The following is a 25,162-nucleotide window of genomic DNA, read 5'->3' on the forward strand; positions in this document are numbered from 1 at the left end:
ACCGCTGCAGTAAAAAGCCGGTTACACAGGTAACCAGTGAAGAGTATGGCTTTTTCACGGCAAATTTCCCCTTCCAAACAAGTCAGAAAGTTGTTGCTCCTTCGCTTTTAGCGAACTTCGGATATAACAAACGATATTTTAATGTCCCATTGAGTTCGTTATAACCGGAGTCGACTGTATTCCCTTTACCCCTTGAGGTATTGCTTTGAAACTTTAAAAGCCTGTTAATGACCATCATCCCAAATCTTGGAAAGAGGAAATTTCTCTGTCATGCATTTTGATTTTTATCTCACCTGGCACGAAGTGACATAGTGAGCTTTGGTGATTGTTTTTCGTCCGGCGTCCTTCGTCCGTTCGTAAACGTTTACTTTAAACAACATCGCCTCATAAGCCGCTAAGCCAATTTCATTTAAACTTCACAGGAATGTTTCCTTGGTAGTCATCTTTAAAAATTGTTCAAAGAATTAAATTCCATGCAAAACTCTGGTTGCCATGCCAACCGAAAGAAAAACTTAAAAAATCTTCTTTTAGAAAACCGAGAGCTAAAGTTTAAATAATTGGCATGAAACATCATCTAGTCAGTGTCTATTAAGTTTGTTCAACTAAATGCCCTAGGGTCAAACTTGGCCCCGCCTCGAGGGTCATTGATTTTCCTTATTTGAATATAGTAAAAACTTTTCAAAAAACCTTCTTTTAAAAAAAACCCAAAGATCTAGAGTTTAGATACTAAGCATAAAATATCTTCTAGTGAGAGTCTACAAAGTTTGTTCAAATTAAAACCTGGAATCAAAATTGGCCGCTCCCAGGAGGGGTCATTGTTTTTATATATATGTATATAGTAAAAACTTAGTAAATCTTATAAAAACCCCAAAGAGCAAGAGCTTAGATATTTATCATGAAACATCTTCTAATGGGTGTCTAAAATTTTTTTTTTCAAATTAAAGCCACTTGATTTAAATTGGCCTTGAACCAGGGGCCTATATACAGGTGAGCGATTTCATGGCTATCATGGCCCTCTTGTTTACTTATCCCCCTTTTCAACTTTGATCTTCATATAACTCCATCCTTTGACACTATGTATATCCAGTAACGCAGCGATGTGCGAATAACGCAGGAATTGTTAAAAAATAATGAATTATTGTGGAAATCTGTAGCTGAAAAAAAGTAATTGAACATTTTTTTATTGTACACCAGACTGAAGAAATGAATTAGCGCATATAGTTGCTGAGACTTTATGTTTAAACATTATTAAACATATTTCCATGAATTCAAAGGGTTTTCAGGATCATTCCTTACTCATAGTGATCGGGACTTATGTTTTTTGTCGATATCTTTAAATAAAATAACGTTTATACACTAACAGACTTGAATTGTCTGAGACCATTTTAACGGGGTAATGCCAAATTCGTGAATGATTTACCGAAACAGCGCTGGTTACCTCATTAAAAAAGCTCAATGTAATGTTTCCTGCTTCCTTCTTGTGTAGAAGTTTGACATGTCTAAAGTATAGCGAATATGAAGGAAATAAATATTTCAATAAGTTTATGCACTTATTATTTTCTACAAAACACAAAGGTCTCCTTCAAAGCGGTAGTCACGAATGCCCAAAAAATAAGCACGTTCCTGTTAAAATTAATAATGTTATAAGGGTGACAAAAACGTATCTTATACTTGAAATGATTATCTCCCTTTTATGTAAATACGCCACTTGCATCAGAACAAAATACAATTAATGTGTAAATTTAACTAGGTAGAGACAATAAGCATTTTAGTTGTTTCTTTAGTCAAATGTAATGTTATGTAGTATTCAGGCCAGAACATCATCAAGGATGCTTAGCTGAGCTTCTTTGGGTGATTTGGTAAACATGACTCTAGACTAGTCACTTCAGAGATGCAGGGGAATCTGGGAACCAGTCCCTTCCTCTTATTGAAAATACACCGTGGTTCTTTTACATGCCCAGTGTATAGCACTGAAACATGCGTGGATTACCTGGGTTTCTTACCAGTACACCTCTGGTTAGGTAAGAAACGCTGAAAATGAAAATCCCACGAGTGTTACCCAGGATCGAACCAGGACCTCGGGAGAGATAGCCACTGGTCTAACCAAAGCTATTGCGCCATAAAATACATGTAGATATATACTTCGTGTTTATTTTTTGTAACAATGTTTATAAGTAACAATGGTTTAAAACAGATAAAACTTCAGGCAGCAGACGCTCATAAGATTTTGTTAGAATCCGTATCAAGAAATGTTTTATTTTTATTAGCCAATCAAAAACATTGTTTTATTCACTGCGGAAATGGTGCAAACAAAAGTATAAATAGTATAAATAGAGCGTTCGCAGTGCAAAAAAGTCACTTTTCCAAATCCCTCCCGAGGCGGAGAAGACACACGGCAAGTCACACGGCAAGTCAATGTCAAGTCGTCTTAAGCACAAGAGACGATTGGTTGACCTGTCGTGACTAACTCTGGAGTGGTGCTAACAAGAGCCGTTTTATGTTAACCGCCTGTTTGCTGGCGTCACGGAACATGATGCTTTGCCAGTATTGTCTTTTCCTCCAATGAAGAAAAAACAGGATAAGGAAGATCGGCTTGAAAAAGACGTTCTCGATGAGACTTCTAGAGTGGACCGGCATGGACTGAGATCTCTGACATATGGACTTTCCGGCGCCGAGCTTAAATAAAACTAAAACACACAAAAGAGTAAGTCACCTTCTCGAAATCGCTCCAGATGCGTGCACGTGGTGGAGAAGGCACACGGCAGGTCAAGGTCAAGTCATCTTTAGTACCAGAGATGATTGGTTGACCTGTCCTGACTAACTCTGGAGGGTGGCGCTAACAAGGGTCGTTTTTGTTATCGTTGGTCGGAAAGCTGATGCCTTGGCAGTATTGTCGACTCCTTCACCACCATTGAACGAAGAGCGAACGGGCCCCTGGAAGATTCAGCATAAAAAAGACGTCCCCGATGAGACGACTACTACAGTGGACATCTCGGACATATGGTTTATTCCGTCGCCGAGTATAAACGAACCTAAGCACGCACACGCGCACGCACGCACACGCACAATTCAATTAGGTTTTGTCCGTGAGGCAGATCAGAGCAGTATTATTTTTACTGGTACCAGAAATCTCGGATATCTGGTGCTATAAATATCTTGCTGTTTCTGTTAAAAAAAAGCGGACAAATGATTAATTGAAGAAACAATTGATAAAAAAAGTTGAGTATTTAATTTAGTCTGAATATGTTTGTGTATAGAAGGGAACGACGTGGTAAATGGATAATAGTGCACATAAATCTCGGATATATGGTACTAAGGAGGTTATATTTTAAGGCACATAATAAATGTGGAAATGTTTGTTATATATGTTATAAGAATTGTACTTTTGTGAAAGAGATTATTGGAATACAAAAGTAAGTGAATTAGGATAAGTTTATTAGCTCGACTATTTGCAGAATAATCAAGCTAATGCAGTCACCCATTTGTTGGCGTCGGCGTCCCTGTGATTAAGGTTTTGCGTGTAAACTGGTATCTCCATAACTTCTGAAAGGACTGGATTGGAACTTCAAACACTTGTTCTCTGTGACTATCTAACATGATTGACACAAGTCCCATAACTCTGATTTGCTTATTTGCATAATTGTGCCCCTTCTTCGACTAAGAAATTATTGGTTAAGTTTTTGCGTGTAAGTTGGTATCTCAATAACTACTGAAGGGAATGGATTGGAACTTCACACACTTGTTCTCTGTGTTTATCTTACATGATTTACACAAGTCCCATAACTCTGATTTGCTTTTTTGCATATTTATGCCCCTTTTTTTGACTTAATAATTCTTGGTTAAGTTTTTTCGTGTAAGCTGGTTTCTCCATAACTACTGAAGGGAATGGATTGAAATTTCACATCCTTGTTCTTTGTGATTATCTAACATAATTGGCGTAAGTGCAATAATTCTGATTTGTTTTTTAATAATTATTCCCCTTTTGGGGCTTAGAAATTCTAGTTTTTGCTTGTAAGCTGGTATCTCCATAACTACTGAAGGGTTTGTGCCTTTTTTGGAACAATTTTATGCATTCATAATAATAAAGCAGTGATAAACTCGATAAAACATCTTAATGTTTGTTTGTTTGTTTCATTTTACGCCTTTTCCCAACAATATTTCAGTCATATAGGCGGAAAACATTTTAATAACAAGCCTTTGTATATTTTCGGACAATGTTATGCATTCATATAGGTAAGAATTATTTTACTCAATGAAACACCCTTGTGACAACTTTTCGAATTGTCGAGCGTTACTGTCATACGACAGTTCTTGTTTTTATCGATATAAGATTGAAAATGAATTTGAAAAATAAATTGTTTTATGAAATATATAATTTGGATAATTTAAAAATTATTTTGAGATTGTTATTTTGCATTTTACTGTTTCAAAATATCTAAAATTGATATCTTATCAAAAGGTTTAAAAAACAAGAGAAAATTATATTTGAATATTCCAAATCAGTGCTGATAAGTATCTGAAGAAAAATTATAAATTTTCATTTAAGAATATCAAGGTTTTATTTTTGTAGCAAATAGATTATTAATCATCCGCTTGGTTCATGCTACAAAAGTATGCATATATGCACATATACATCTCTTTTAATTTGATTTAGGATCAATTTTTTAAGTCCGTTTACTTATGTGTTTTGGCCATAGCGTTGCACAGATTTGGTATTACTTCTATGTTTTTTTTGCATATTCCTGCGTTACTGGATATACGCAGTGTTGTCTTGAAACTTTAATGTGTGTTATAGACCATCATACCCACTTCCAGACAAGTAATTATAATAGTCGAGCGCGCTGTTTAACGTACAGCTCATGTTGATTGTTATTACTTATCGGATTACAGTATCTAATTTCTAAATGTGAAGAAAAAAGAGGCAAGAATTAAATCAGTTTCCTCGAAATATTCTACATATACAATCATAACGAAATATTCTACATATACAATTATAACGAAATATTCTACATATACAATCATAACGAAATATTCTACATATACAACTATAACGAAATATTCTACATGCATTATAATAACGCCGAAAAATTCAAACTGATATTTCGCAAGTTTCATAACTGTCTTTTTCTTTACAGATTGAAAAAAACACGTCTTTTTCTCCAAAAAGTAAATCTGTCGAGGAGCATATTATAGCTGCAATAGATATTGGGACAGCACTTTCAGGTTGTGCCTTTTATTGTTCGAATCGTACATACATAACGCATTGGTTGGGTCATTTTGGATCAAGTCAGAAAACACCGACGTGTATATTGTTTGATTCCAATAAGAAATTCCATAGCTTTGGTTTTGAAGCTGAAGATAAGTATGCGAGTCTTCCTGAAGAAACGGACGATTATATGAATTGGTTTTTCTTTCGGCATTTCAAAATGCAGTTGTACAAAATCATGGTATGTATCGGTCATTGCTATTGCTATTTATTAGAATTTTTCAGTCCAATCATAGTGTTCATATTACCTGAGTTGACAAAAAAGTTTCAGTTTCAGTTTTTATTAAGCCAAGGCATATAATATGTAACTGGTTATATAACAAACAAACAAACAGAAAAATAACAGTCAAATATCACTAATATCGCAATAAAAGAATACAATAATGACTAGCTAAAAAGCCAAAAAAAAAGAGAGATCATATTGTTCATTTCAAGTACTGAATTCAATACTACATGTATTTTACATTGTAACAAATTGAAACGGAGAATGAAAAGTATTAATTATCTTAATTTTAACATAATGTTTTTACAAAATAAAGATATTTTTAGTAACATTTTTTAATCACAACTATTCATTAATATGTAAAGTTTAAAAATATTGGGATGAATATAAAATCTGGGAAGAAGAGATTAACGTCATATGTCATTAAAGTAGAATATTCAAATACTTGATACGGACATAAGGAACAGAGCCTATTATTATGATCAATTGCCAAATGTTTGTCTATTTCAATTGGTAATAGGTGATTCATTTTTTCTAAATTTATTTATATATATATATATATATATATATATATATATATATATATATATATATATATATATATATATATATATATATATATATATATATATATATATATATATATATATAGTTAGTTAGTTAGTTAGTTAGTTAGTTAGTTGGTTATTCTAGTGAACCAAATTGGGTCGTCGCGATTTTCTTCTTAAAAAAATAATTGTAATTTTAATACACTGATATTCTATTTGGATTTTATTAGAAACACAAGGTTCAAAATAAAGTACGTTCGGGCATTATGTCTACATGTACGTAGAAATAAATCATATAATAGTGATTATGGTCACCATACAGTCACATTGTAAATATTAACATACATTTACGCATGTATTATTAAGTATTATATTTGTAACTTACGTACAAATTAACAACAACAAAGACTTGGAACATTAGCGCTGAAGTGAAATTATAAAACACATGGATCTCTCCTGATATTTTATTTACAAACATTACAGAAGGTACCTAAATCAGTAGCGACACATCTGTAATTCTAAACTATTACATATTTTATTATTTTCACGTAATAAAATGTTTTCACATCTGTTGTTCCTATATGTTTCTATTCCATAAATGAAGCGTTATGCATTTGTTTTATTTACCATTTCATTGCAGCCGGTAAAACGCTTTGTAACAGTTGATGGGAAAGAAATGGATGCAATGGGAGTGATGTCGGCCACAATAATGTTTTTTCGAGAGAAAGTGTTAGAAGACATCGAAAGGCGTTTCGGCGTGGATTATTCCATGTACTGTATACAAAAAATAAGATGGATACTAACAGTGCCGGCAATATGGACGGATTCAGCCAAACAATTCATGAGAAAAGCTGCTATACGAGTATACCTACACTTACTTTAACTAGTCATATTCAATAACTAGTCATATTCATAGTAATAACTAGTCATGTTCATAGTATTATTCCTGTAACATGTGATAAATGTAATTAACATAATGTGCAAAAGAAAAAAAGAAATAAATATTATTTGGTCTTAGAAATATAACATCAGTACAGTATATCATCTCTAAGCATGTACTTGAATGCCAGTTGTCAAGAAAATTAATTTGTTTCCATCAAAGGACCCCATTGGAAATAAATTCTCTCTTTCATGGGTTATCCTGTGTTGTATATTTTGTCTTGAAGTCAACTAGACCTTTAATTTAATAATGAATGTGAAGTTGTTATTTTTCAAATAATAATTGTGTTACTTATAATGCGATAGATATATCTATGATAAATTGTCTTTAATGTATTGTAGTATGTATATTTAAATTATTACCCTTCCAGATTTTTTTCCGTCTTTTTGTTTGGATATGGATCACCCGAAAGAAATTGATATTACCGAGCCAGACGGGTTATATACACACCAGATTTCCCCGTTGGGTACCCCAAGTTGTAGATAACATGCGCTGTGGCGATGTGCGTACGGTTCGATTTCACGCGGTGTGAATTCCGATTAACAAGCACATTTCAACTGTCAAAAGATAAATATCTACCAAAGTATAGTAATGCTACATATATTCATCAGTATTGAAAACAAATATGTCTTCGTTAAAGCGTGGTATTAATTACAAAAAAGTACGTTCAACAGACTACTCCTTTTCTCTTGTTTACATTTGTTAGGTTCGAAAAAAATACGTCATGCATTTATGTGACGTCATGTTGTGATAAAGGGGTACCCTAATAGGAATCTTACTTCGACGTTTCATTTGAAACAGCAATGATCTTTTTAAAAATCGTCTTAACTCGGCAGAGGAAGGGCAATAAAATTATTATTTTGGTTTTGGATAGATATATGTGAATATATTACATGTCGGCGCGGGTGATATAAAATCTTGACAGGAAATATATCCAGATATATCACTCCAAAACCAAAATAACATAATATATATATGAGCCGCGTCATAACAAAACCAACAAAATGCATTTTCGACCAGCATGGATCCAGACCAGCCTGCGCATCCGCGGAGTCTGATCAGGATCCATGCTGTTCGCTATCGCTTTCTCTACTTGTTATAAAGTTTGTAATCGAACAGCATGGATCCTCATCAGACTGCGCGGATGCGCAGGTGGTCTGGATCCATGCTGGTCGCAAACTCATTATACTGGTTGTGTCATGACGCGGCTCATATATATATTCACACACAAATAAATAAATCAATTAAAAAAAATTATAATGACTAAAATGAATGGCAAAGTTCGACTTATAATTGAAAATTTAATGATACAGTTTAAATTTCAACATAGGCTGGTATACAAACAGATGAATTGAGAATTGCACTTGAACCCGAGGTTGCAGGTATTTATTGTTTATGTGAAGGTACTCGGTCTATCCTTGCAGCCTCTGGCGATAAATGCATTGTTGTAGACATGGGTGGTAAGAACTTTATTTTTTGAATTGCTAAATTGAAATACCATCTTTCCCATTAATCAACTCATAATATTAAGAAAAATAATTTTAAAAAATAATTAAATAAATCCTACTATTTATTAAAAAGCCTGGTCAATAGAACTTTTGTTATATACTAAAATGGTTCAAAAATATTTTATTCTACAAAAATTATACTAGATCAACACCATCTGAATGTACTTCTGAAAAAGGACCTATAATTTTATCAAAGAACTGATAAACATTTGATTTGAACTGTTATCTTTCATTTTTAGCTTGACTTTTTTATATAAAAAAGGTAGAGGTATTGTTAAATTCCTTGCGGCGTTGCCGTTGTCGTTGTTGTTCGCAAAATTGTACCTTGATCATAACTTTTTTAGTTATGGTGTATTGTCTTCATACTTGGCCACAACAACTTGGACATGACAATTCAGTTGACCAGACTAACCTTGACCTTCATCCATAAATGACATTGATCTTCAAGGTCGAATCCAAATTTTGCTTTTTCATGTTACACTTATAGAATATTCCAAAATTTACATTTACATTTGAAAAAATCTCCGAGACCAAGACAGGTATTAACATAAAATATTCTATTTATTTACATATGCCAATACTGTTTACTGCTCTCCATGTACGTAAGTACAAATGCAGACACTTGGCCAACCATGTGAAGAGGTGTTGAGAACTGTTTATCAACACTTGAAAGCTAATTCAGAACAGCCGATAAAATATTCTCAGTGACTGATATTAAACCAAGATTGCACTGTAATTGTGTGTTCTCTAACAATATTGTCAAAGATGGTAGTTGCATTAAATTTGCTTAACTCATCCTCTCATCGTCTTCCTTTTGGTCTTTTTATCTGCAGGAAATAAATCAATAACTTAAAGGTAGCTGACATTCTTTTCTATGTTTAATTCCTAGATATATGTCACTGAGTAAAACACTTAAATGACATTTACATGCATTGCAAATTAACAATTGTGCATGATTGAAAGACAATTTTACATTTCATGTGAACAAAAAACAACAACAACAAAACAACCAAACTTCTTACATTAACTAGTATTTAGTATAAGTCTCCGACATGAATTAGACTATTTTTCATTCTTTATTAACATTTTGAATAATTGTTTCCATCATGAATAATCAATTGTTTTTACATTTACTTCCTTTGAAGGATAGACACAGGACATACCTTTACACGACTGAAACGGCCAAATCAACTATAATATTTCAAATTCAATCTTTAATACCTGTGAATATGTTGATGAAGGTAGAAAATATCCGTCTTAGTGCCTAACCCACTAAGACATTGATACCAATAGTAAGAAATGGACACTGATACCCATAGTAAGAAATGGACACTGATATACATAGTAAGAAATGGACACTGATACCCATAGTAAGAAATGGACACTGATATACATAGTAAGAAATGGACACTGATACACATAGTAAGAAATGGACACTGATACCCATAGTAAGAAATGGACACTGATACCCATAGTAAGAAATGGACACTGATACACATATTAAAAAATGGACACTGATATCCATAGTAAGAAATGGACACTGATACACATATTAAAAAATGGACACTGATACACATAGTAAGAAATAGACACTGATACCCATAGTAAAAATGGACACTGATACACAAAGTAAAAATGGACACTGATATACATAGTAAGAAATGGACACTGATACCCATAGTAAGAAATGGACACTGATACACATAGTAAGAAATGGCCACTGATACACATATTAAAAATGGACACTGATACACATAGTAAGAAATAGACACTTGATACCCATAGTAAAAATAGACACTGATACCCATAGTAAAAAATGGACACTGATATACATAGTAAGAAATGGACACTGATACACATATTAAAAAATGGACACTGATACACATAGTAAAAAATGGACACTGATATACATAGTAAGAAATGGCCACTGATACACATATTAAAAAATAGACACTGATACACATAGTAAGAAATAGACACTGATACCCATAGTAAAATATAGCCACTGATACCCATACTTAGAAATGGACACTGATACCCATAGTAAGAAATGGACACTCATACCCATAGTAAGAAATGGACACTGATACACATGGTAAGAAATGGCCACTGATTCACATATTAAAAATGGACACTGATACACATAGTAAGAAATAGACACCGATACCCATAGTAGAAAATGGACACTGATACACATAGTAAAAAATGGACACTGATATACATAGTAGGAAATTGACACTGATACCCATAGTAAAAAATAGACACTGATACCCATAGTAAGAAATGGACACTGATAAACATAGTAAGAAATGGACACTGATACCCATAGTAAGAAATGGACACTGATACACATATTAAAAAATGGACACTGATACCCATAGTAAGAAATGGACACTGATACCCATAGTAAGAAATGGGCACTGATACCCATAGTAAGAAATGGACACTGATACCCAAAGTAAAAATGGACACTGATATCCCTAGTACGATATGGCCACTGATACACATATAAAAAAAATGGACACTGATACACATAGTAAGAAATAGACACTGATACCCATAGTAGGAAATGGACACTGATACACAAAGTAAAAAATGGACACTGATACACATAGTAAAAAATGGACACTGATACACATAGTAAGAAATAGACACTGATACCCATAGTAGGAAATGGACACTGATACACAAAGTAAAAAATGGACACTGATACCCATAGTAAAAAATAGACACTGGTATCCATAGTAAGAAATGGACACTGATATACATAGTAAGAAATGGACACTGATACCCATAGTAAGAAATGCACTTATACCCATAGTTAGAAATGGACACTGATATACATAGTAATAAATGGACACTGATACCCATAGTAAGAAATGGACAATGATATCCATAGTAAGAAATGGCCACTGATACACATATTAAAAAATGGACACTGATACACATAGTAAGAAATAGACACTGATACCCATAGTAGAAAATGGACACTGATACACATAGTAAAAAATGGACACTGATATACATAGTAGGAAATTGACACTGATACCCATAGTAAAAAATAGACACTGATACCCATAGTAAGAAATGGACACTGATAAACATAGTAAGAAATGGCCACTGATTCACATATTAAAAATGGACACTGATACACATAGTTAGAAATGGACACCGATACCCATAGTCGAAAATGGACACTGATTCACATAGTAAAAAATGGACACTGATTTACATAGTAGGAAATTGACACTGATACCCATAGTAAAAAATGGACACTGATACCCATAGTAAGAAATGGACACTGATACCCATAGTAAAAAATGGACACTGATATCCATAGTAAAAAATGGATACTTGTACCCATAGTAAGAAATGGACACTGATACCAATAGTAAGAAATGAAAACTGATATCCATAGCAAAAAATGTACACTGATATCCATAGTAAAAATGGAACACTGATACCCATAGTAAGAAATGGACACTGATATCCATAGTAAGAAATGGACACTGATACCCATAGTAAGAAATGGACACTGATACCCATAGTAAGAAATGGACACTGATACCCATAGTAAGAAATGGACACTGATACACATAGTAAGAAATGGACACTGATACACATAGTAAGAAATGGACACTGATACCCATAGTAAGAAATGGACACTGATACACATAGTAAGAAATGGACACTGATACACATAGTAAGAAATGGACACTGATATCCATAGTAAGAAATGGACACTGACACACATAGTAAGAAATGGACACTGATACCCATAGTAAGAAATGGACACTGATATCCATAGTAAGAAATGGACACTGATATCCATAGTAAGAAATGGACACTGATATCCATAGTAAGAAATGGACACTGATACCCATAGTAAGAAATGGACACTGATATCCATAGTAAGAAATGGACACTGATATCCATAGTAAGAAATGGACACTGATACCCATAGTAAGAAATGGACACTGATACACATAGTAAGAAATGGACACTGATACACATAGTAAGAAATGGACACTGATACACATAGTAAGAAATGGACACTGATACACATAGTAAGAAATGGACACTGATACACATAGTAAGAAATGGACACTGATATCCATAGTAAGAAATGGACACTGATACCCATAGTAAAAAATGGACACTGATACACATAGTAAGAAATGGACACTGATACACATAGTAAAAAATGGACACTGATACACATAGTAAGAAATAGACACTGATACACATAGTAAAAAATGGACACTGATACACATAGTAAGAAATGGGCACTGATACCCATAGTAAGAAATGGATACTGATACCCATAGTAAGAAATGGACACTGATACACATATTAAAAAATGGACACTGATATACATAGTTAGAAATGGACACTGATACACATAGTAAGAAATAGACACTGATACCCATAGTAAGAAATGAACACTGATACCCATAGTAAGAAATTGACACTGATACACATATTAAAAAATGGACACTGATACACATAGTAAGAAATGGACACTGATACACATAGTAAAAAATGGACACTGATACACATAGTAAGAAATGGACACTGATACACATATTAAAAAATAGACATTGATACACATAGTAAGAAATGGGCACTGATACCCATAGTAAGAAATGGATACTGATACCCATAGTAAGAAATGGACACTGATACACATATTAAAAAATGGACACTGATACACATAGTAAGAAATGGGCACTGATACCCATAGTAAGAAATGGATACTGATACCTATAGTAAGAAATGGACACTGATACACATATTAAAAAATGGACACTGATACACATAGTAAGAAATGGGCACTGATACACATATTAATAAATGGACAATGATACACATAGTAAAGAATGGACACTGATACCCATAGTAAGAAATGGACACTGATGCACATAGTAAAAATGGACACTGATACACATAGTAAAAAATGGACACTGATATACATAGTAAGAAATGGGCACTGATACACATATATAAAAATGGACACTGATACACATAGTAAGACATGGACACTGATACACATATTAAAAAATGGACACTGATACAAATAGTAAGGAATGGACACTGATTCACATATTAAAAAATGGACAATGATACCCATAATAAGAAATGGACACTGATACACACATTAAAAAATGGACACTGATACACATAGTAAGAAATGGACACTGATATCCATAGATCCATAGTAAGAAATGGACACTGATATCCATAGTAAAAAATGGACACTGATATCCATAGTAAGAAATGGACACTGATATCCGTAGTAAGAAATGGACACTGATATCCATAGTAAAAAATAGACACTGATATCCTAGTAAAAAATGTACACTGATACCCATAGTTAGAGATGGACACTGATATCCATAGTAAGAAATTATCAATACTTACAAATTGTCTTCCAATGTTATGTACATGTAAATGATTAAAACTCTTACATTTGACCTGTGTTTTAACGTCCTTATTTTAGTAATGAAAAATGTATCCGAAAATAAACTAATTCATAAAATTCTATTGTAAATTCCTCGCTTTTTCGTTTTATAATTGACCGCATTTAATTGTTGATCTTGTTTTTCTTGCATTTTGCATTCTTTATTCCTCCTTAATTAAAGGGAACCGAAACATTTTTTTTAATTCTGTATCTCTCTAGTTCTTTTTGATGCGTAAGGTAACTATGAGCCCGGAGGTGGAAAGTCGAAAGTGAAATTAAACGAGACTCAATCCCCCATTTAAATTAGAAATATATCTAGTGGATTGCAAACAGCATAACAAAAGCTTTTTATCAAATTCATGTTGCCTTTAAAGAAATATAAAGGCAAATGCTTAAGGCGTATTGTTCTTCTTTACATTCTAAAATTATAGATTAAAAGAGTTTGATTGTATAGGAATGGCAACGGTTGTTAGATTTCATTTTTAAAAAGAAATCAATCTGTTAAACTATAATCGGTAAATTAATAATTTACTTCAAGCTGAAAAATATTTTATTGACGGTGTTCATCTTGCTGTTTTGTAAATTACAGTGCGACTTAGTCTGATTAGTCTGTCTCTAGAGACGAAATTTAATCTGCTCACAACGTCAATGTGTTTGTTTAATGAAAACAACATTGAAAAATCTAGACATTACTAGATCTATTTAATTATTTGATAAAAAAAATTCATAGTTTATTAGTTTATTATAATATCTTAAATATAAAATATTTATAGTGACCATAGTAAGTTTATCGCAATATGTATTACAATATTGATTATCGTTGTAACTCTACTATTGTGTAAGGGGAGACTTAAAATCGATTTCAAAATTCTAAAACTAGAAAAACATGTATGTCTGCAGGACGCATATATCTCCATCATATGACTTTTTATCGGCAACTTGAGTGTTAAGCGTGACATCCTCTGACATATGCCTGTTTTTAACAATAAATAAAGAGGAAAGGTTCAAGTCAAGAATCAGTGGGCACTCACGATTTGGCCTTTCACCTTAAGGGAATGTACATGACACATCCTCTGACTGTTAAGCCATATGCCAAATTATTATACAACCAGTTATCATGCAGGCAGAATTTGATATTTATCTTGAAAATGTAAACATCATGTACGCAACTTATCATTGACACAGGTTAAGACATATTCCAAATATGTCGAAAATTCATTAAATAATGACACAATTATGAGCTGAACAGGACTTGTCCTTTGTTCTCGAAGTATGACCTTGATTTAAAGGTGCACTTGACACATTGTTTTTTAACCTCCTTATGCATGCAAAAGATAGTGCCTTAATGAAAACTCTTACATCACTTCAGTCTATCAAGTTCAATTCTTTCCCGTGACACTGACCTTTGAGCAAGAAACATTCAATTTGGTCTTGAATATTGTACATTGTTTCCTTCTGTGGTCATGTGTACTTTATTAAACCCCCGCAAAACAAACTTAAGATACCTTTGACCCACATTCTTTATATTTGGCATGGAGGTTAGTCATGATTAGTAGATGATCCATATTGATTAAGAAGTCTTTGGGTCAAAGGTCAAGGTCACAGTGGCCTTAAGATAAAAAAAATTGTCGGCTTAATTGCTTAATAATGCTTTGGTCAACAGTCTTCATATTTGGCTTTGATGTTGGTTATGACTGATAGATGGTCCCTTTTGATTTTGGAGTGACTAAGTCAAAGGCCAAGGTCAGAAGAGCCTTGACTAAAAAAAAGTTTGTCCGCCCAATAACTTAAGGATCCTTTGACACACAGTCTTTATATTCCCATATTGAGTTTGAGGTCATGGGTGAAAGGTCACAGGGGCCTTAACTAAAAAAGATTGTCCGCCCAATATCTTAAAAAAACTTTGACCCACAGACTTCATATTTGACATTGAGGTTGATCATGTCCATAAAGTGATCCTTATGACTATAGGTAAACTGCATGAATTGGGATATTCAACAGCAGTGGTAGTTTCACTGTTGAGGTCAAAGGTAAAGGTCATTTTGAACTTTGCTACAAAAAACATGTAGAATACATAATTTAGCAATGCACTGGTTAACTACCCTTAGATTTCGCAAGGAGGTTGTCCTTGAGCTTTAAACGACCACTGTTGATTCTGACAAAGTGGTATGCGGAGGTATTCATGCCATGACAGTGGTAGTTCTAGTTTATTTAAAAATTCCATCATGCATGCAGGAGTTAAGGCCTGGCCTTTTTTGTCATGTAAACGAACTCACACACACACACACAAACTCATATAACTCTAAACATACCGCTACACACGCACGCACTAAGCATGCACAACGGTAATACAAGGTAAAACTCTTCTTTTCTGAAGGGAAACAACTTATATTGGAATGTCTTTTATACATGTTATGCAATTTTTCTAAAAAATGTTCAATAGCTGGGAATAAGTCTAATGTCATGACATCTAGCGAGATATATTTGCTTTTCAGAGATATTCCTGAAATGAATAAAGGTTGTGAACTCTTGCAAGAGAAATCTAAGCTTTGCGAAACAATTTGAGCACATTATAAGAACATTATGATTCACACCATGCATATAATGATGAATTTAAATCGTTAATGTTTTTCATTATGTTTTAGAAATAAGATTATTTTAATTTAAAAGATAATATTTAAGGGAAAAAACTGTACCTGCTATTCAAAATTTAATACAACTATGTAATACTGTAAATACACAATTTTTTGTCACGTAGAAGTTCTTTTACTTTTTAATCAAGTATTGCACTATGATCGTTGTGTTATAACACATCTGCACATTGTCTTTCATTTGACATGCTGAAATAAGACCTTTGACCTTCTAACTCACAAGACATTACTGAAGTATGATACATTTTTATTGTAAAGAAAGAAAACAAAAATCTACTTCTGCTATATCAATGCGTGGGATAGCATTTTTTTCACAAATGCAATCTTGTTTTGCAGGTGGGACTGTTGACATTACGCCGTTGGCATTTGAGCATCACGAAGGATTCAAAATACATGTACTTCATACACCTTGCGGTTGTGCATGTGGTAGTAAAAAAGTAGACGCTGCGTTTTTTAAGCTGATTGAGTACTTAGTAGGAGAATTGTTTTTTTCAAAGTTCTGTACAGAAAACAGATGGGATCATATTGACTTCCAAAGAGATTTTGAACGGATAAAACTAAGAATTTCAAACGAAACCGATGATATAACGTTTATCAATTTTAAAAATTCTATGTTGCATCGATACCAAGAAGAAATTGGTGATGTAAATGAAGCAATTAAGAAGTCTGCTTATCGAGAGAACATTTCATACAGTCGAGGTAGGCTAAGAATCAGTTCAGATACTTTAAAATCACTTTTCAAGCCATGTTCTGATCAAATAATCCAGCACATTGACGATGTTCTGAGAACAGTGTCTCGCGACAGAATAAAGGCGATAATATTAACGGGTGGATTCTCAGAAAGTAGTCTAATGCAAAATGCTATTGCAAGAGCTTTTCCAAATTTGAAAGTACTCGTACCAGAAAGTCCTATTGAAGCTGTTCTTAGAGGAGCAGTTTTGTATGGTCTAACACCACATATTATTACTCAGCGTGTAAGTAAATATACCTATGGTATCGAAATATCGCCTCTTTTTGATGCCTCAATTCACGATGAATCTCGTCGCGTTGTAATTTGTGGGAAAGAAAGATGCAAGAAAGTTTTCAGGAAATTTGTTGGCATTGGAGAGGTTTTGTCATTAGATACGAAAGTTTGCCAAGAGCACTCGACAATTGTGCCATACCAAGAGAAAGTCGGTTTCAGAATAGTTTGTTCAGATTCACCACATCCTATGTATACTGATGACACAGGCGTCCTTTTACTTGGAACGTTGCACGTTTCATTACCACCAGAACAAGAAACAAGTGATTTCAATGTACAATTTAGATTTGGAGGAACTGAAATAGTAGTAACTTCTGTAGATTTAAAGAGCCAGGAAGTGATAAGTGGCACATTTAATTTTTTAGGATGACTTTTAATAAGCAACACTTGAAATTCACAATCATTCAGTGAAATATGAATTGCATACGTGAAACTTGTCCATTTAGCTTATTTTTATTAGAGGTAATTTTAATGGTTCTAGCGTGGTTTTATAACAAACATTTAATTAGCAAACTTGCTAATTCAATGTCATATTTGTCTTATGAAGCTATTCTGTCATAATCATTAAAATATCTATATGTATTGTGAACTTATATATATGTCTATGACGATGTATACAAGTTGAAAATAAAACATCTGTGCGGCAGAATGTTGGGTAATGCCAGATTGTCATTTCAAAGTAGTCAACGTGAAGATATCATTTTCACGCACGAACACACGCACACACACACACACACACACAGAGAGAGAAAGAAATGTATCCTTTGGTATAATATTATATTCAGTCTAACATAAAATAATGTAAAATACCAAATCAAACATATTTATTGTTCAGTTGTTTCTGATGAAAATATTTCACATATGTTTACTTATTTTGTGTGTAGGTCACGTGATCGAGCACAGAAAGGACATGACACTCCATGTGCTCCATATCATGAAATGGTAACTTGTATTGTGCTATAGTCACTGTATTTACATGCTTTATGCAATAAACTTTTGAATTGAATTGGATTGAAAATATTTTCCGTGTTTGTGTGTGTAAGTTCGTGTGAACGTTCCCATTTTGTGCCTTTTGTAGCCCTAAAAGTGCTTGAGCTAGAATCAACACAGATTACAGAAATGTTGATCAGCATATTAAGCTGTGTACATGGGGTCTTTTGTGTTGAGTTATTCTGTTTTGTTTTTTTTGCACCTTGTTGTTTGCTTGTGTGTTAATTCACTTTTATGCAATGAGGTTTGCTTGTGGATTTGCCCAGAATTTGTAAAACTATTGCACTTGAAATGAGCATTTTGTTACAAATGAACGAACTGAACTGTCCGTCGAGGACAAAATTAAGATAACCCGTTGGTCTGATAGTTGACAAGGATTAAACATTTCCGAGGGTAAAAGATAGTGATTATATCAGTTCAGTGTAGGAGCTCAAGGTGCTGACTGAAGGTTAAATTACGCAAGAAAAATGTGACCAGAAACAATCTACTGTATTTCTAATTCTGTCTTTTAAATATCCTCTAAATAAAATTGAATAGAAAAAATGGCACATTCTTACGTAACAGGTTGATATCCATAATAACTTAAATGTATTAACATTGTTTGTGTACAATAAAACACTTAAATAAAACAACTTAATCATCTTGATATAATATTTGACAAATATCCTCCAATATTCATCATAAATATTACACAATGAAAGAAACTTGTACATGAACATAGGAGTTTGACGTTTTGTCTGTTCATAAGAAAAATGATATAAGTATCAAGTCCCTTTGAGGAAAATAATGTTTACCGTTGATTTTAAAAATTGATTGAGTGTGTGTGTTTTTTTTTTTTTTTTTTTTTTTGGGGGGGGGGGTGGGGGGGGGTCTCACAAAAGTGTATGTCTTTCAGCACAGGGATTGTGTGTTGAAGCGCCTATTTTATTAGACATCATATTTTTTCATACTTTGTTATTATCGAGCAAACATTAGAACAATAGTATAAATTAAGATGAAGACAAATTAAATTCAAAGTTGACGTAACTTTTTAGCTGAAATGATAACTCTTAAAAAACATAATTGCATTAATACAAAATTAATCAGCAATCCAAAAACAATGAAGTGCACGCTAGGCCATGCTTGATAAGATTATTTAAAACTTTATTTTACTTTTTAAAATTTCCAAAAACAAAATTTAATGTGGTCTTTAACCTCATATTCTACTTGGAGGAGTTTGTTTAAATGTAGGTTAAAAGTTTACTGCGTTGAAATAATCAGATAAACTGTTTTAAAACGACGATCCATGAAAGTTCAAATACTAATTGCTAATCTTATGGACGTTTTTAAGTGACATTGCGCTCATTTTATTTATATTTTTTATTTCTTACATTTTTTCATTTTAGTTGAGCTGAATCACTGTATATTTAAAAAGCCTGACTGTTAAAATGGTGATTGGCTAACAGTTAATATGCTTTTTAAAAAAAATGAATGGAACAGGTAAATTTAGATGGATGTTTACAGGCCATGTGATTTATTTATCGTTCATGCGCAGTAAATTACAAAATTGAAAGGAATTGTGGAAAAATGTAAACTTTCTTTTTGACTTTCACAAGAAATAAAAACAAAATGTTGCAATAGTTAAATATACAGGCAAAATGTATAGATATAACACATGTTTTTTTCTTAAAATCACAGAAAAAAAAGAAAGTTTAAGAGTGAAGCAAATATAATGTTTTTCTTAGTGTTCAATATCATTTGTCGACCAATGAAACCGCTTCAATGTTTAAATTACAGAAACAGGCAAATTTTGTCAATTATTCAAGTCGAGAACATAATAATTAAGAAGTTTTGGAACGAACTGCGCATGTGTAAACTGAAAGTAGTAGCACCGCCTCAATAGAACGACGTGACATTGGTAAAATTCTGTAAGTGAGAACTAAGTCAACGTTTCTTCATACAATCAATTACCGCCTTTACTACTATTGGCGGCATGACCGAGTGGTTAACGCGTCGGACTAGCTAGCCGCATGGGTTCAAACCTGCCGTCAGTGACAAGTCGTTTCCTGAGCAAGAAACTTTACACTCATTGCTAAGTTTTGGTTTGTCAGGAACGGATTTGAAAGTGTGTCTATAAGCTAATAGCTTCCTACACATTTACCCGTGTAAACACACGTCAGAGTGAGTGTTTTTTATTAAGCACTTCATAAATCTTTGATTACAATTGCATATTTTGTATTGAGGACGTGAAGATAGGACCGACACACATTTCATCAAAATTACAGAGGCCTAAATTCATAACTAAAAAAGTTATTGAAGGTAAACTGACAGCAACTAATTTTGGGTCGGTGAATAAAATCGCTTAATGCAAGCTTATATTAATATAGTTAACTTCTTTTTCTACTTTATTCTATAAGAGTAATCATTATTGAGTTGCATAGCAAGTACCTTTGTGCTCAGATATACATAGACGCTTACTGGTCAAAATATTTAAGTGTACGCTGGATTTTGGTGCGATAAAATAACTGTACGCTGTTAATGGTTCGATATTTTTCATTATCACATCTGCTGTACATGTTCTCCTATGTTTATACTAAGATATCTACCATATATTTGCCCGTTTCCGGAAATCTGAAATGTTCTTCCTTTCTTAAAGATTTACTTGAAATAAAAGTTTTGTATAACCATCTATATAAGTGTTTGAACTTAATTTGAATAATTAATAATAATCATCCTGTGATAATTAGGAGTTGGAAAAAAGTAACCTTTACTCTAAGATCTTAGATAAAAAGTAGGAATTTGACCAAAATATGTAAGAATGAATTTAAGAAACCAATTAAGAAATCTTGTATAAATTTACTCACTTTCAAAGCAGAACATTTCAGAAAAATAGCAGTTAATATGTGATATAAGGGCTGATTTACTTCATGAGGTTCTAAGATCGTTTGTACATGCTGCTGTCAAACTGATAGTTTTTTCATATTATAAATAGAATTGAACATTTCAAACAACCTATAAAATACAGTGAAAGTAAATTTCACTGCTGTTCTAGAGATAGAGACTGAGAACCAGGTGGTAAAAATCTTTAGGTGGTAAAATTCTTTTCTAAAATATTGCTTAGAAAAGGCTTTTTTTGTAGTGCACATAATTGTGGCCTGTCAGGAAAAAACACAAAACTACAATTTCAAAATTCAGTCAGTCATTGGACACCAAACAGCTCAGTGTCTTTCTTAGGAACAGCTGATGCTCACATGTGCAGATACACAGTTGTAAATGTTGCAGAGCAATTAAAACATTACAAATTGATTAACAAACACAACTACTGCCAGATAGGTAAAGTACAACAAGTACAAATGCTGACACATGTGCAAATAAACAAAAAGCTTTTGAGTATATAATATATAATATTAGATTGAGTCACACTGCTTATGGAGTAGTATATAAATAACACATGGGTTTGTGGGTTACAGTTAAAATATCATCCCAAGGAAAATACTGTTAGCCAAGGTGTTAGCCGAGGGAAACAGTATTTTTATGAGGGTTGATATTTTTACTGTTACTCACAAACGCTTGTGTGTTATTTATTTTATTTCCCGAACAGATACTGTAATCTATAATACTTTTATTTACATTAAAAAAAAAACAAAAACACTTTCCCAGATTTTATACTGTTAAAAAGTGCTGTTGGCCTGTAACAGTACAAATCTCTTGGTACAGTTGCTTTAACAATAAGAGGAACTCCTAGTGGAAATGAATATTAACAAAAAAGTGATATGCTATACATTAAATGTTGCAGAGAAAGCCCAGTTTTAAAAGTAAAACTACTGGCAGATATGTTAAATCACTAAAAGTATGAATGCTTTCATAAGCAAATACACAAAGCTGTTTGGTATACACTGGTTATGGAGTAGCATAATTATATATTCAAAGCGACAGAGCTAATGACAACATCAGAATAACTGAAATACAATGATGTGCTCTGTATATAATATATAACATCCAATCCATAGAGGAAATCAAACCAGTATTATTTTTTTTTATAAATTTCAAGTTCCATTGCAAAAAAATGGAAGAAACAAAACGGATATTATCGTGACTATTGATTACTTGATAGAATTTCTGTCTTTGCCCTGTCCTGTTTTTGTTTGGGGTCCGCCTGGGCTCCTTGCCATTGGTTCTTGTTGCTGGGTCGTGTGGGGATTGCGTTCATTGAACGCCGCCTTTCCTTGTTGATCTTGTTTATCATATTTTTTTCAAATTTCTGTGCATAACTTATCTCATTTTAATGATTAATTTTTGTGAGAAAAGAATATTTAAATTAACTATACCTTTAGTATAATACATTAATTGACACTGTTGTTTTAATTGACACTGTGGTTTTGTGGTTTTCATATGATTAACATACAATTTCAAAATTTGATATTTCATCAATTTAGTATTTTATTTTAACAATCATGCACAATTATAGGTTCTGATAAGCATGCACAATGCTTTTCTTCAAAAAATTACAATAGACAACAAATATTTGGAAAAAAACATGCTCATACCAACTTTCGTTTTCGCTCCCGTCCGCCATTAGGGCGTATCGCATGAATTCACCTCGCTTAAGGGAGTATCGCACCGCTATACGTTCGACCCCCTGTATTGTAAACAACTTTCTATAGGCTTGAGGCGCTCCAAATGAGGTTAAACATTAAAACCCCACGATCGCTCCCTACGGTCACTTCCTTTGGGGTGACTTCCTTTATTTAAAAACCTAACATATACTTATCATCTGAAGTTGGTATTTTTCATTCATTTTATGATTGCTATAATTTTTCTATTATTATTATGATTATCATCATCATCATCATCATTTTATCATCAACATCATCATCCTCAACATTATCATTAATTATTATAAAAACTACATCTTCCCATCGCCTTTTCATTACTGATAATCTGGTGATTTCGTGCATCACGTGACCTTTCGTGATATTTATACATGAAAGATTTTACACATTACTTCTCTTTTTTCTATCTAATATAACCAATACTTATTTTTCTATATTACACACGTGCATTAAGTGCTAAATGGCTGATTATAAAAAGGATTAAAATGGTTAAACAATTGTTTTGATTAAATTTCGATATGTGATAATTTTAAATTTTATTTAATTTAAACTCTTAAGAAACTAGTGTAGAAAAAAACATGAATTCGCCATGACTAGCTTAATAAAATTTTCTTGAACACATTTTATAAAGTTTAATATCCAACATACAACCCATGTCAGATCCTATGTATCTAAATATAGAAAATGGATTTAGAAACTTTGACGCGAATTCAAGTCGTTAAGGAGGTACATTTGTAATGTAAAGGTTAAGTAAATAGTACAACTAAAATTATAATATATCACATGGCAAGTTTATTTGTTTGTATGTTTTCCACAATAACTATACCATACCAGTATTAGCGAATCGTTGAAGCAAAAAAAAAATAATGCGTTCTTTAGCATTGTTAAAAATCGTGTGTATCTAAGAAGCCTACTTATTAGAAAAAAGTGATCAAATTTTATTGTTTTTTTTTATTTTTCATTGCAATGATTAATCAAATAATCGGAATTTTTTTAAAGTAGTTAAAAGCGCTACCTTTAAAAACAAACAACAGATTTTACGTAAACAGATTTTCTATAAAAAAAATTTCTACATGATATAGCAAAACAGATATTTCCATAAATTTTGAGTAATTTGCTTTCGCTCATAACTTATTAGAAAAGCACTAAATGTGAATTGTTTGAGATTTCGAACACATTAAAGAGATATTATCTGCTATCATGTTTTGCAGAGTGCGCAAGGAATATGACTAAACGGGCATTTACATTAAAACCGCCGGGTAAGACTTCCTTTTAGAACCTTTAAATCAATCATGTAAATACATCTTCAAGATTCACCTTTCGAGATAACGAATAATTTGATTTTAACAAGAAAAACAGGGGATGAATATATTTTGATACTTTTTGCATAAATTAAATAGGCATTTAACGTTAATTATTAAAAAAGTATGTCAGCTTATAGTACTTAATAAAGTGTTTGGTATATTAAAAATTTTTGTACATTTTTTTCTTGATAATTTTCTCAAATATGGAATTGTGCCGCATAAATTTAAGTATTAGATCTTTTCTGTTTTAACTTAAGAGCTAAGTCTGACTTATTTCCCTTTGCTATTTCTTATTATTTGGACCGGAACACTTAAATTGTTATTTTGCAGTATTAACTCCGTTGTTACATAAATGTAGTACTTCCTTTTCAGATTTATATCCGAAACTTGCTCAGAAGCCTATGCTATCCAGACCGATTTTGAAAACAAACACGTTTGTATTTGCTTGCAATATTAACTTCGATCCATCAAAAACGGATGTCGGATTTGACGTTTTTTTGGCATTTCGATGGTATCGAAGACAAAGCTATTCCGTCAATTACTCTTACGGGAAGTCAACGGCATGCAGAATTAGACCAAAGATATTTGCACGGGCATCTTGGGAAAACGGTATGTTAGCAGATTATGACACGTATTTTATACTAAAGTTAAATTTCTT

General features: G+C 32.7%; 1 protein-coding gene across 1 annotated transcript in view; it reads left to right on the forward strand.

The window, feature by feature from the left end:
• Positions 1 to 18,624, forward strand: part of LOC132756606 (heat shock 70 kDa protein 12B-like) — a 60,618-nt gene extending 41,994 nt beyond the window's left edge. The window contains exons 12-15 of the mRNA XM_060747718.1: positions 5,136 to 5,447; positions 6,678 to 6,899; positions 8,308 to 8,437; positions 16,934 to 18,624. Coding sequence (XP_060603701.1) covers positions 5,136 to 5,447; positions 6,678 to 6,899; positions 8,308 to 8,437; positions 16,934 to 17,988 — 1,719 coding nt within the window. The 3' untranslated portion in view covers positions 17,989 to 18,624. The remainder of the gene's footprint in view (positions 1 to 5,135; positions 5,448 to 6,677; positions 6,900 to 8,307; positions 8,438 to 16,933) is intronic.
• The last annotated feature ends 6,538 nt before the right edge of the window (positions 18,625 to 25,162 follow it).

This window comes from Ruditapes philippinarum, unplaced genomic scaffold, assembly GCF_026571515.1.
Source record: "Ruditapes philippinarum isolate M1 unplaced genomic scaffold, ASM2657151v2 ctg6433_1_1_1_1, whole genome shotgun sequence".
NCBI classification, from domain to species: Eukaryota; Metazoa; Mollusca; class Bivalvia; order Venerida; family Veneridae; genus Ruditapes; species Ruditapes philippinarum.